General features: G+C 38.1%; 1 protein-coding gene across 3 annotated transcripts in view; it reads left to right on the top strand.

The window, feature by feature from the left end:
• The window catches only part of AFG2A (AFG2 AAA ATPase homolog A), a 195,263-nt gene that overhangs the window by 8,618 nt on the left and 171,854 nt on the right, over nt 1-14,791 (top strand). For 2 of the 3 annotated variants that reach the window (XM_074589100.1, XM_074589102.1), the window contains exons 6-9: nt 869-998; nt 1,548-1,604; nt 2,453-2,576; nt 3,901-4,156. In XM_074589100.1, the coding sequence (XP_074445201.1) occupies nt 869-998; nt 1,548-1,604; nt 2,453-2,576; nt 3,901-4,156 (567 nt within the window). The remainder of the gene's footprint in view (nt 1-868; nt 999-1,547; nt 1,605-2,452; nt 2,577-3,900; nt 4,157-14,791) is intronic. The other variant, XM_074589101.1, reaches the window with a different exon arrangement.

Below are 14,791 nucleotides of genomic sequence, written 5' to 3'. Positions count from 1 at the left end.
TTCAGTAATGTCTTTTGTGCTAGGGTCAGTTCTTTGTCAAACATTTGTGTCTCCTTTCTGCTTTCTAATTTTTCACCTTTCTGTTTTTGGCTTTGTGCCTGTATAATTTGGATTTGTTGGTCTGAAAACTTCTTTTTTTTTTTTTTCTTCCTTCTCTTTAGCTGGGATCATAATATTACTTCATGCAGTTACCTGTAGTTTCTCTCCAGTTTTAACTGTACATAGTAGTACCTTGTTCTTCTAGTGTCCCTTATGTTCTGTGCCTGAATGTTGTTGGTTTGGTTTTTTTTTGTCTCTTAACATTTGCCATTAAAGAGGCAAATTCATCCTTTTGATGTGTATTTTTCATCTTTTTGTAAGTATTCTTGAATCAAACCTCACAGCATTTCTGAAATTTTTTGGAGTGTTGAAGAGAAGTGGTTTTCTGACGTTGGAAAATTGTAACCACGACTAACTTAATAAAGTACATTCGTGGACATTAGGTACTCAGTCCAATAGCTTTCTTGGAAAAAAAAAAAAACAAAAAACAACAAACAAACAACCTCACACAAACACCAGAAGGCATAGGGAGAGTTATAATATTGAACTACTGAAAAATATAATTTTTTTTTTGTTTAGCTGCTTTTTAAACAGAATCATTTGGACTTTAAAAGTAAAAAATATAGATGTACGTTCTATATAAGAGTACTCTTCCCACTGAAAGCCTACATTTTTATCAAAAAGATATGTCTGTTAAAGTAGTTAGTGCTGAGGTCAAGTTGTAATCACTAATAACTGTGACGGTGAAATGTGCAAGTGCAGGTTGTTCACTTCGGTATTTATCACAAATAACTTTCTTTTCTGTTCGTGTGCTTGTGCTTGTTTAAAGGAATCCCTCCTCCTAGAGGAGTGCTGTTATATGGCCCTCCAGGTACTGGGAAGACTATGATTGCCAAAGCCATTGCAAATGAGGTTGGCGCTCACGTTACTGTTATTAATGGTCCTGAAATAATAAGCAAGTAAGTCTACCCAATTTATTTTCATTAATTCTATAAATGTATTAGCCCAAAATCTGTCCTGGCATCTGTCCATTGTGGGTAGATGTAGATGTAGAATTGGCTATGGGCTCTCTGCCCAAAAGAGTCAAAAACAAATGGGAAAGGGTTCTCTCAAGTAGGGCTTATGTTTCTTCTTGTAATAAAAGAGGTTTATTGGATTTGGCCAAGAAATTTGTGTAAGGCATGGACTAAATTAAAGAGGGGACTAAAACTGCATCTGCAATTGCATGTTAGTTCTGCAACAAGAAAAGTGACTTGTTAAAGCATATTTGAAATTAAGATGACACTGCACAGATTAAGGTCTCCAGGGAATTATTTTTTTTTTTCTTTAACAATATTGATAAGATTGTTGATTATCCTTGTTGAAATAACGATTATTGTAGATTTGTATATATTTCGAGAATTTGAAAGGGTGTGCTATGGCTTTTTGGAACACATGAGCAGTAATTTTCCAAGTTGCCTGGAAAAGACCAAAAAATGTTTTTTATTAAAATATTTTAATTATTATAGATTTTATGGGGAGTCTGAATCAAGATTGCGTCAGATATTTGCTGAAGCTTCTCTGCGGTATGTTCTTTTGGATAACTTTATTCGCTCTCACTTATTTGCGGTATTGGTTTCAGTGTTAATATTCTTAAAAGAAAAACATTTGCAAGAATCTTTGAATTGTAATTTTTTCCTGCAGTGGTTTTTAAAAGGAAATAAATTTGTTTATATAGAGCTTAGCTAGAAGGAAAGCAGTGAAATTCTAGTACACCTATTAAATGCTTTTGGACACTACCCTTTTTAAGGGACTGCTACAGATGGTGCCAAATCGCTCAATCTGTATCGTTAGTGTATTGTACGCTTATTTCAGCAGATGGAAGCGTGAGACAGAGTTTCACCTGGATCCAAATTTTTCTGTCTAGTTTTATCTTTGGAGACCAACGTAGTACTGTGCTGCAACGTGCAAGCCAGCTCTAAACGAGCGAGTGTTGGTACTGGATGTAGCACGCCTCTGGATCAGGGTGGCATTCTGCCCAAATTTATTAGACCTTGTTAAGGCAGACTTCCAGATGATTATTGTCCATAATACATTAGCAAAAGACTATCGCATCCTGTATTTGTAGAAGTGGCAAATAAAATGCTGTCTTTTTACTCATGAAATTGCTATATTTAGTGTTGAGTCTTTGGGAGAGAGTCATAGAAAAGTAGATTGGTAGGTCATCTTAAAAGTATTAGTTGTCTAATGTAGTAGTCAGTTACCTCTTTGAGTAATACCATATTCAAGGTTGAAACTTTCAGTTGCCTAAGGAGTGGGATGCTTGTTAATTTTTGTAGGAACTGGACATTTTCCATAAACAGCTTTGCACTTCTCTACCTTGGTGTTTTAAATCTTCCTGAGCACCTTAATATTTTTTTCCTTATTTTTCCAGTCGTCCCTCCATTATATTTATAGATGAGTTGGATGCTCTCTGCCCAAAGAGAGAAGGGGCTCAGAATGAAGTTGAAAAGAGAGTTGTTGCTTCATTGTTGACGTTAATGGATGGCATCGGCTCAGTAAGTGGAGTGCATTGAGACAATTAATGTGTATGGGGACTAGCTGAACAAAATAATTTTGCTTCTATAATGCAGCCAATTTTAGATGTGTCATTTGGGGGGAGAGAAGATAGGCTGAGGTGAGACTTTATATAGTAATCCAATGCTTTATTGGATGCTAAACAGAAGACACGGGGAGGGAATGTCTCCTGATAACTGTGAGATTAAAATAAAGTAAGTTTTCTTCCATTCACAGTCTTTTCTTTGCCTTCTTCCACTCTTGTTGTTTTGGAGATAAAACTGAAATGTTAGTGATAGCCCATCATTGAACTAAGCCAGGTATTTTTAATTGCTCTGAAATCAAAGTCATCAAAACACTTCCGGTGATATGTAGGCTGCATTATTAAAGGCAACAGCAGGTATTTCAAGATTGCCGTGGTAATATTTAGGACAGAAACAAAAGCCTACTGAAGAAACAGTAAATTTAATTGACCTGAGTACATTATGGATTAAGCCCATAAAGTTTGCCAATCTCTCATCTATTATTTTATGATTATTAGCAGGAAAGATGAAAGAAATCTGTTCACAGTATGAAAATGAGTTTCTGCTGTTTATGTAATCTGCAAGTTTCTCGTTATTTTCCTGCATGATGGTTTGAGTTGCCCAGTCTGCAGTTCTTCACAGGCAGAACATATTTTCTGATGGCAAAGGCTGATGAATATTCTTCCTGGAGAAAGTGCTTCATTCACAAAAAGAGAATGGCACTGCAACAGACCACCTAGCTGATTTTGCCTCACTCTAAAAGTGTAAAAGCAGAGCTTGAGGAAATTGGTTAGGATTTTTGACCTTGCTTTTCCTACTGAACTTACAGGAAGCTTCATAACCTCCTGCTCTGCTGGTTTTGATACCTTAAATGATTTGTTTCCCAACCTTGTTTATTCACGGTGTGCTGATACCTTTTTGTTCATGTGCCAATGCTGCCTTTTAACTTAAACACTTCTGTTTTCTTTCCTTGGTGCTTACTTTCCTGATACAGGAAAGCAGGTTCCTGGGGATTAAAGTGGGAGACACTGGGATGAGAGCATCTTGGAGTAGAGTTTATCTTCCATTACCTGTCTGTGCATGCAGCCTATAGTATTGCTAAATTGCAATTAGGGGATAGGTTGGATGGGATCACTTGTGGGGTATATATTCTGAAAAGTTTGCTTTGTTCCTTTAGAGCTAGCATCAGGATTTTACTGTGTTGTGTAATAGTTGGGAAAAGTAAACAAGAAGTATGTCTATAAGCTGTGTGACATCTGATTGTATTTTAAAATTAATATTTTGCATTGTTTGATGCCTTCAGGAGGGCAGTGAAGGGCAGCTTTTGGTACTTGGGGCCACTAATCGTCCTCATGCACTGGATGCAGCGCTGCGCAGACCTGGGCGTTTTGATAAAGAGATAGAAATTGGAATTCCTAATGCCCAAGACCGCCTGGATATACTCCAAAAACTTCTCAAGAAAGTTCCCCATTCGCTTACAGCAGCGGAGTTGGCGCAACTGGCTGATAGTGCACATGGTTATGTGGGTGCAGACTTAGCAGCCTTGTGCAAGGAAGCAGGTAAGACTTTATCTTATTTAGGTTCTTACTTTATTGTTAGTCTATTTGTTTTGTTTAAAAAAATAAAAAATCACAGTCTGTACTAATAGGTTTTAAAACGATGTGATTTAATTAATGTTTGTGTCAAAGAAAACATAGGCAAGCACGGAGTACGAGGAACACCAGTCTACTGGGCAGAAGAACTCTTTGGAGTATTAATAGATTTTAAAATTGAATGTTAAGTTTAATAACATTGGGGAATCCCCTGTGCCGTTTCTAAGAGCATATTAGATAGCTAGCTGTCTCGCAGTAAACCAAGGGTTTAGTGAATTAACTGACACATCCCTAAGAGGTTTTCTACTCTTTTACTCTTTTCTACCCCTTCCATACAAAAATCTCAAGGTCACTCAGGCTAGACAGCTTGTCCTGCAAGTCCTGGTTCCCAGGATGTTGAGACTGTGGGCCTGAGTGGTGTTTACTGTGGCTCCCTTCTGTATTTTGTGCCTGTGTTTCATTTGTGTGTGCATGAGGAGCTTGTGATAGGGGCCAGGGGAATGTATGCACCTGGGCCGGGTTGTGCAGTGGAGCTGGGAGAGCTGGAGAGCACGCCCTGAGCTGGGGCCTGGAAAGTGTCCCTTGGCCTCAGGTACAGGCATAGCCCTGGAGAATTATCCACTCATCGTGCAGCCAGGGTTCAGTATGTTCCAGGGAATACTTAAACACGAGTTCACTTCTGTTTTCATTGGATGAAATATTAAAAGTAAGCTCTATCAATTACATTTTGCTAGAATGCGTCTACGCAGTTTAAGTGTTGGACCTTAAATCTACCCATGAGCAGCCTTTTAAAAGAGTCTAGTCAGAATATGACTCTTCAGCTCTGCTTACGCATATTTGCTCCCTTGTAGTTGGCAAATATATGTTTGCTGTATGTACTGGTTACTTTTATTTCCTTTGGCACTGGGACAGCTTCCTCTGGCAGTGGCACAGTGCACAGTTAATTCTTGCATCAGAATTAACTGTGAAGATGACAGAAGTTTTATTAGGGGTGATAGCACCTGGAACAGCAAGGCTTTTACTTGCCAGTTTCAGAATTTTTAAGGGAGAGTTCTCAAATATGAATTTGTGGACTTTTGTATGGATCAAGAAGAAAAAAATATGTGCAGACATAGACAATTCTTTTTATAGTGCTATTCTGTTGGCTTTGGTTGTGTTTTAAGCTCTGTTTTAAGTTAGCAAACATTCTTTTTAAAACAAATCTATACAAATAACAACAAAAAAGATAAACACCCTTTTTATTTTCCTTCCTCTGTGTTTTTGGAAGCCTGTTAGTCTGCCTGTGTCACAGTCCTCACATGGTAAATACTTAACTAATGTAATCTAAAATTTTCAGTGAAAAGTGTTGTGGTTTCAATTCCAAACATGACCCAGCCTCGGCTTTACTTGTGCATGCGCACATTGGTTGTGCGCACTTCATAATCCAGCTGCAAATAGTCAATATTTATGCACTTCATGAGGGCCTTTTAGAAAACAAATTTTGAATGTTGTGCAAATCGAACATTACATGCTATGTAGATCCAAAACTTCTGGCATCTACCTGCAACTGATTGCAGGAAACGCTGTTATCTGGGAGTTTTGCATCCAAATGAATGAGGAAAGGAGGATGTCTCCTTTCTATTAAACGTCTTTCCTAAAGTTTGAATCCATGCTGTGAAATTTCCTTGTCACTTGTTAACTTGGAGTGACCTCTGCTGGGGAGAATACAGTCCAGCGCTGTTAACTATTTGCAGCCCACATGTATTTTTCTTTTTCAAAGAGTTGCAGAAGCATGACTTGGTCGAAGTATTACATAAACTAAATTTAAAGTTGCTTGTGGTTAAGGAACGTTCTTAGTTGGATTCTTTTTTTTCTGATTAAGCTCTTGATATCTGTTTTGCTTTTTTTTTTAATATTAAATTTTCAACAGCTTGTGAAATATTATTGCTTTCACTGGAGTTAAACTTAGAAAAGAGGTCATACTTCTCCTCAGCAGAACGGGGTTATTCCATATGGCAAATTTTCCAATGTTTTGTCTAGTCTTGTTTGTTGTTCCGAGCAAAGGGCTTCTATTGCTTCACTTAAGAAACTGTGCCGTGGGCCAAGATAGCTTGCTGTCCAGGAATGCTCTCTGATATTCAGCCTAAGTTTTCCTTGTTTAGTTTTATCCCATTATTTCTATTTACATCCTTGTATAACACGTTCACTCTCCCTCCTTACTGTTTACACCCTTCAGATATCTCCAGGCTGTTCTCATGTCCCCTACCTCCTCATTCATTACTGAGCCAAACTATAAATATTTAGTTCTTTTAATCTTTCCTCATAAATAAGTCCTTCCTGCCTTCTGAGAAATTATGTTGATTTTCTCTGAACTCCCTCCAGTTTGTCAATAACCTTTTGGTAATGTAGGGCTCAGAATTGAACATAATATTTCGTATATATTACAACAAAAAACATGATAGAAACATATAGTTAAGACTGCTGGTATTTGTTTCTAAATAACCAAAATGCTTAATATTCAGGCAATATCCAAATTAAGAGTTCTTTCACAAATTTTAAGGTTACTTGTGCCACTTTCACATGATGTGTGTTTAAGTAGAGGTGAAACGTGGAAACTAATTTAGAAGCGGGGGTTCTGAACTCGGAAATACGTGTTCAGTTTTTAATACAAGATTACTGTCACTTGCTAATCGTATTGCAGTAGTGGTCTTTGGGAGACTCTTGCATCCTGGTTACCCCATTTATATCTTTAGGTACTTCATTTGTGGCCGGAAAGCCTGGAAGTTTACAAGCTAAATATGTTTATATTCTTAATACAAAGTTTAGATCATTTCCAAAGGGCTCATCCTTCCTTATCTTTATACTTCAACTCTGTTTTTATAACACATGTATAATATTGTGTATATGCTGCTTATATAAACCAAGGGTGTAGTAATTAATGTAAGATGGTAAATGTAGTAATTGTAAGTCTATGATAGGCAAACATTTCACTTCCACATCTATAGTTAGGTTTCGTATGATACTTTATTATAAAAGCTTTGATGTTTGTCTTCTGTATAATTCTGAAGAATGTGTGTTAATGAAAAGTAAATAGCTATTGTAGCGTAAAACATACTCTGACTGTTTTCTTGGCAGGACTTGTTTGTTCTCTGGTGCAAGAATTGCTTAGTGGGCCTTCTGGGGTCAGAGAGGCAAGTTTTCTGTTCTGTTCAGCAACTGCGCATTGTCATGGAAGTCATTAAGAAGTTTTAGGAGCCTTTAATGTTCAGTTTGCTTTGAATGTTTCTAGGCCCCTGTGTTTGTGGTTTGTACAGAATTGTGGTGTTGTGTATGCTGGAACGGGCAAGCAGAGGACAGGTGGACAAAACCCCTGGAGAATCTGTGCAGTGTGCTCTGGACTTTTCCAAGTGGGGTATTATGACCTGTGAAATATTTTTATATATAGAGAGAGATACAATAACTAACTGGGGTGTTTTTATTTGATCTGCTGAATTTTTAAAATATTAGTGTATTTTTCTTCCAATACCTTATTTTCCTCTATTAAAGATACAGCTCTATCTTTTCACAAAATGAAAACACAAAATTTTGTGACTTTATAGGAAAAAAGGTAGGCATGATGAAGCTTACAGTATTATTGCAGGAGTTGACAACAGGGAGACAGGCATCAGCTCTGTATGTGTATCTATCTCAGCCTTGACTGTTGTGCAGAGTGCTTGTATTCCCCCCTCACATGTTGAGCAAGTATTATTTGTCTGTTTTACAAATAACTATGGTTATTCCAGCAAAACTAAAAGTAAACCTGGTATTTCTAACATGGTGAGTATCACTAGCTTAGATGCAATGCTTTCAGAATTAGTGTACTTCATCTCTGTTCAGGGTTACATTATCTGTAGTGACTATATTGGAGAAATTGGGATTTGCTTTGATTCTCTACTGCCTAGCAATACGCTTGTGATTTCTGCAGTTAACTGCATGCTTTCATATAGATTAACAGCTTAGTATGGAAAAACCTGCAAATACCTTGACGGGCACCGAACCACATTGTGTTCAGCTTGCAACGGGCTCCTTGCGGTAGAGTCCTGAGGACTTGAGTACGCTCTGAGGGATTCACAGGCACAGAATTGTTGACAAGAAAAGGGCTTAGTTATGTGTGCAGCTGAGAAAGTCATATTCTAAAGACTGGGAGAGGTCTATTGTGTCGTAAATTATTTAGTAGACTACTTCTCAGTGTGAACAGCTGCCTTCTGAATTGTTTTATCTCAAGCAGAGGCAGTGTCTAGAAAATAGACTCTGCCATATCCTGGCATATAATGTCAGTGTTTGCGTGCCCCTGAGATCTTGTTGCTTCTGCTTTAGTTAATTGGCCACACAGTCTTTTATTAATTCCCTAAAAAATTATAATGATTTTAAATTAACAACAAAGATAAGCACTGCACTTTTTTTTTTAAAAAACATATGAAATGTTAATTATGTAGCAGGGACATGAATGGTATAAACTGAACTGAATGTTAGAAGATGCTTAGCAACAAAGGTTTCCAAATATAGCAATTTATTATAAACTTATCCTTCTATGGCTGCCTGTAGCATTTCAAGAGGGTGAATATAAATATAGCTTGATTTCTTCAAGAAGTGTGTTCAGTCATATTGTTTACAGAGAAAGGAAGTATTTGCTTTGTAACTCTTAGAATTTATCTTGAACATCCTTGTTCATTACACATAATTTCAGTGTGCTGATATAAAACACTTGGACTGTGATAAGATAGCATCATGAGGAGAGGAAGAACAAATGTCTTTGTTTAAAGAGCGGTTTCTCTTGCAGTAACATCTATTTGGTTCCACTGAGGATGCTGCACTGCAAGTACTGAAAGTTTAAGACTTCTGTGAAAGAAGCACTAATCACTTTGTTTTGCATTAAAGTTTTTTTAAATTGCTTGATTGTAATACAGTTAAAGGAATCACCTTGCTTAGCCTTTAAGATAATAACAGTTCACTGGCTTGAGCTGGCCATTACAAAAAACGTTACAGAAATAAGGAATTGAGCTATATCTTTGACCAGTATGAATCATCATTGCTCTGCTGAATCTCTGAAGCTACTTGCATAGACACATGATACGGTGTGTTGTCTTATGCTCATAATTTTAAAAGTCCTGTTGTTTGCAGATCTAATTGTCTGTGGTATTCGTTTGGCCCTTTTATTACCCCTGCGTGCTGATTAATAATACAACCAGGATGGAGAGTCTTTATGCTATTCAATTGATAGCTCTGTATATTGATTATACGTAGACATTAGATCTGTAAAAGTATAAGTTATGGGAATACTCTAGTTGGAGCTGAGAAACTTCCTGCCGTATCTTTTATGACGCAAAAAGAGTTTCTGCAATCCAATGGCATTAAAAATAAAAATAAATAGGCAATTGAAGGGCTGGCTCCTAGGTTTTTTGTTTTTCCTTGTAACTGATGGGGAAGTAAATTCCCCTGAAACCCAGGAATGCCTCTTTGTTAGATCTGTGTGTTGTTTTTTTTTCCCCAGCTTTTGCAGTTTTGGTAGCCTGGCCACCTGCAGGAAACGTGAGCTGTTTGGGCTAATGTGATTAACAGTGAGTCTCTGTGCACCCTGAGGACCAGCCTCTGACTGGTCTTTCAATTAGACAAACGCTGCGTTCAATATGTGGCTTCTCAGCCTTGTATCTCAAATCTGAGCTCTTCAGTTCAGCTCTTCATTTTCAGTCACGGTCTTGATGAAACAGCCTAGTGTTAGGGCATCAATAATATATCTCCTTTCTTTAAGCCATAAAGGTTCAGTCTGAATCTTTCCCAACACAATTGGGACCTGATTTCTGCTGGAGGTGTACAACAAATGTAAATATTTTTCTTGGATTATAATCCTAAATGTAGGAATGTGGGCTGAGACACTGTTGAAAGTGTAGATTTTGACCAAGGCAATGGGATTGTTTGTTTTGCAGGTTGTTTTTTGGTTTGTTTTCAAATTAACTGATGGCAGTTACAGATTTTAAGGGGAAAGCACTGCTTGACATGCTGTAGTTAGTTTATTCCCGTGTGGAAAGTGACTGAAAATACCGTGTCTATGTTGTTATTTATTTTAATTTTTTTTGTAGCACAGAAAAAGATTGATTTGCTCTTGCAAACAGTCTGCTATTGCATTCTCTAACGGAATACTGGTTCCCATGGGACATTCAAAATGAGGTGGGAAAGGCCGCTTGCCTTTTTATTAAAAGGTCATGTAGAAATGTGGGGGGTTTGGGGAATGTTAATAACATGTATAGTCAGATGGTCAATACCAAAAAATGTATTCTTATGAAATTGAGAGACTTTTGCAGAAATGGCAGAACACTGGATTCTGAAACGCACTGAAAAGTCCAGACACGAAACAGAAGTAAAGCTGCAAATTAATTTTTGGACTGAAACAATTGAGTTTTCTGACACCGTGCTAATTTATGGTGTAAGAACACCAAGAAAATCCAATCCCCATCTTCAGTGTTCGTGAGTTTTAAGTTACATCTGTGTTCTGTAATTTTAAAGTTGTGTCCTTAATGCAGAAGCTGTTTGTAAACCAAAACAACTGACCTAGTTTGCCGTCTTAGCAGGTTATGAACAAATGCGTCCTTGCTTGCACGCACACATAACAAAGCAATGTGGCTTTTTTGGACTCAGACTGTAACATGTTTTTTTGGTTGTTTCTTAGAGCATTAATGATGGCTTTTGTGCAGAAGTGGCTACATCTGGATGTTGCTGAGCGGCTTGAAGGAACATGCTTAAGACTGGGTGGAGTGTGTTGACCTTATTCTTGTCTGTGGGATCCCATGCCTTCTTTCTTAGGATTTTCTCCCTCCAACATCTTGTGGGGCAAAGTCAAACTCAGAATTGGTTTTAGAATTGCTGTCTTAGACATTTATAATAGCTCAACTGCTTTCCTAAGATTTCACAAAAATTGTGTTATTTTAGCTGCATAGGGTTAGATTCTCACCCTTTTACTTTGGTTCGGTGTCATTCTGATGTGATTGCAAAATTTCTGAATCTCTTTTTTCCCCTGTGTCTTTGCATATGCTGAATGCACAGATGTTTCCTTGGGGCAACTGTCTTTGTATCCGGAGAGTCTTGCTCTGTTTGCCTCTCCAAAGAGTTGCTGGTGCATGTTGTGTTGCTTTCTGTAGTTATTTTTTCTTACATAAAATCTTTGCCCCTTTTTTTCTTTTGTTTTGTAATGGTACTTCATTTTTGTTTTTGTATGGAGAACGTAGCACTTACTGCAGTGAGGGCATTTGAACTTTTTGTTTTCATCAGAACTAATTTTAACTGTGTTTTTATCTGAAACTGGCTTGCAGTTAATTGGATGATGGGATTGCTGACTTTGTATACACAGTTGTGGGTTGAGTACTTAATATTATCTGTTTAAAGCACATCCCATTCTGTCTGCCGATACTTATATAAGCAGGAAATAAAGAATATTTTCAGACGAGTTGATCAATAACTCTCATTAATATTTTAAATTAACCTTCACAGCAGATAGACATTGTGTTCTTGCTTCTGCAGCTTCAGTGGTACAGAAGAAATGATATTATTCATGTGTAGGAATGCATATAGAAACTTTAGCATTTGAATGGATTGGAGGGTCATCCCCAAAACAAGTTGTTTGGTTTGAAGGGTGAGGGGGTGCAGGACGCCGGAGTCACCTGCGTTGGTGCAGCCCTACCTGTGCAGACAGGTGCGCTTTGAAATGGCAGTCAGAACGTCATTCCTCAGCTTGCAGATCCTGAAAATTTAGCATTATGCCATTTTGCTTAAGAACAGAAAAAAATTGGGGCAGATACTGTCTTAGGCTGGGTCATTTGGCCGAGCTGTGGTGGGAACAGACAGTTCTGTGTGGTCCCTGTTTATTTTCTAGAACTAGGAATTGACACAGTATCAGTAACTCAGCTCTAAGTCGCATTGACAGGAGTGGTGTGCTTGTTCACTATTCTGCTTATCGGGTTTTGCCTCCCTCAGGGGCTTCATCTCCCTGTCTGTGAAGCTGGATGAGAGCTGTGTGCCAGGCAATGTTATTCCCGTGGCAACAGAAGAAGTCCTCAGCTGTCTGTATAGCACCTTTGAATGAATGAAAATGATTTATCCAAGGCTAAACTGATTTTTGAAGACACTCTGCAGTCCACTATCCTTTAAATGCATTTGGTTTTTTTTCTACAATGATCTGCGCTGCTTGCTCCCTTGTGTCAACTTCAAAGGTTTTGAACATCTAAGAACTGAAGACAACTTCCTGACCTTTAATCTCTGAGAAGGGTTTGGCAAATCTGTGGACTTTCTTCTTGGTAATAGAACATGCTGTACACAGAGTCATTCATCTTAGCTGGCATTGTGCTAACTGAAAGGTATTCTGCAGACTTGCTGCTTCTTCCTCTCCCATTATGCCTTTTCTAATTTTCCACCTCCTGCCAGCTGAAGCAGGATAACCAAGCTCACTGTTGCTGCTGACCAGCACACAAGCACTGCGGTGTTTTTCTCTTACTAACAGAGTTCATGTTCACTGCAGCCCTCCAGTAACCTGGCGTTAAATTATCACAGGTTCCTTGTGATGCAGAAAGTTATTCTATTTCCTGGTTCTGGAGCAGGCTCCTGTTAGGAATTGGAACTATGTATTTGGACTAAAACTATTTTTTCTCCAAGATACACGCAAGTATGAGTAAAAAATGATGTTTTCCGTAGCTGTGCTTTTTTTTTCTGAAAAATCTAGCATCATCTGTACTTCAGGCAAGCTCTTTGTGTAGAAATGGTACTATAGGAGAAAAGTTCAATGTTTTCTGACTCCCTCTTAGGCTCCAGGTATAATGTTTTACTGGAATATTTTCCTGCAATATATAATGGCAAACTGAGGATCTGAAAGCAGTCTTAGTTCTTTTGTTTAATTGATAAAGGTCATAGAAGATCCTTTGGTAAAATGTAGCTTAATTTCTATGTCTGTATTAGTTCACAGGAGTAAAATCAGTTAGCAGTAGGCATTTGTATTTAGAATGAATGGCTACTATTGGGAGACAGAGCTTAAATATTTTCAGGCAAATTTTTCATAGTTCTCCTGGCTTTATCTTTTAGCTATATTCTGACTTGGCAACACTTCTAATTACAATTAGACCAGCATTTAGCCACTAACTGTTGCTTCTTGTCTTTCTGCCCTTGCTATTTGGTAGCCTGGCTGTCCTTATTTTTCTTCTAGCACATGTATGACTAACGTTAGCTTAGGTACCTTTACATATGAGAGCAAGCTAGAAACAGCCAGTCTGCTATTCATTATTTCCCTCCATTGGCATTGTTTTAGGATAAATGACGTGTGTGTACCTGATCTGTGAATAAACTGTTTCCGGTATGAAGGAAGTTTTGAAAATACAGTCCCTCCTTCCTTCCTTTCCCTCCCCTGTCGTACCTCTCAGCAACTTTTAGTCAGCTCCATAGACATGTTCCAGCAAATGCTGAAGCTCTTCACGAAGGGCTATAAATCGCGTACATAATCCCTACAGTAGATTAGTGCTCAGGTTAGACGAATGAATTTGCAATGTTATGGTTACAAGGGATTTAAGGGCATTATCCTTCCTGTGCAAACATTATATGAAAGTTCTTCAGGGATTTTTCCCATATAGTGCTGGCAGCTAAAGACAGATTGCAGGATATGGTTTCAAGAGCAAAAGCAAGGGGTTCTGCTTCCTGAATTTTTTTCTAAATAGGTATGCATTTTATACAGATTAAATAAAAAATAAATAAGTTTAAAAATGTATTTATAGGAGTCTGGTCCGTGGATATTTGTTCTTTTCCCTTGGTAAATTTGTTGGTGTGTTTGATTCCATACTTAGTACATCAAGGGGTGGGGGAGGGGGGGCAGGAAGACAAAATCAACCAACAAAATAAAAACAAACTCAGCCCCCCAAAAACCCACCAAAACAAAACACACCTAAACTCCCTCCACATTTTAGAAGTTTCTTAGGATGCAAATGGAGGAACACGTCTGAATCTTTCAGCTACTGTAAATGGTGGTTCCTGCCCACAGGTCACAGAAAAGCTTGCTAGTGGCCCGCGACATCAGGTGCTTTCCTGGTGCTGTTGTTCCATTATCTGGGGAGTAAAGGGAAAAAGAGCCTTTGCACAGACACATCCCTGCTGTCCCATGATGGGGAGGAGGGCTGGTTTGCTGGGTCTGCACAGGATGAAGATTGACTCAGCAGGTGAGGATGTGTCTGTGGGACATGCTCAGTGGACCAGTGGTCCTTACCAGGTGATGGCGAGCTTTCCAGCTGCTAGGCAAACAGGCTTTGTCTGTGTTATTGTATGTTTATGCAGAACTGCAAACAACATACAGACATGTTATGTTGTGTTTTTTTTCTAGGATTTGACCATCCAATATCTTGATGTAGTGAAGTGCTATAAACTCCCTTTGTTTATGAGACTATGATATGTTCAAGAATACACGTGACTTGTAATATATGATTCTTGTATTTCTATAAGAGACTTTCTAGTATAATTTTGGGATTGTTGTCATGAATGAGTGCAGAAAGCCATGCTGATTAAAAATTGCCAAATATAAAGCAGAAGAGCTTCTTATCTCAAAAATACTAAACACTGGAA

The sequence above is a fragment of the Larus michahellis genome, chromosome 5 (genome assembly GCF_964199755.1).
Source record: "Larus michahellis chromosome 5, bLarMic1.1, whole genome shotgun sequence".
In the NCBI taxonomy this organism is placed as follows: Eukaryota; Metazoa; Chordata; class Aves; order Charadriiformes; family Laridae; genus Larus; species Larus michahellis.
The sequence above is the reverse complement of the archived record's forward strand: the minus strand, read 5'-3'. Positions and strand labels throughout refer to the sequence as shown.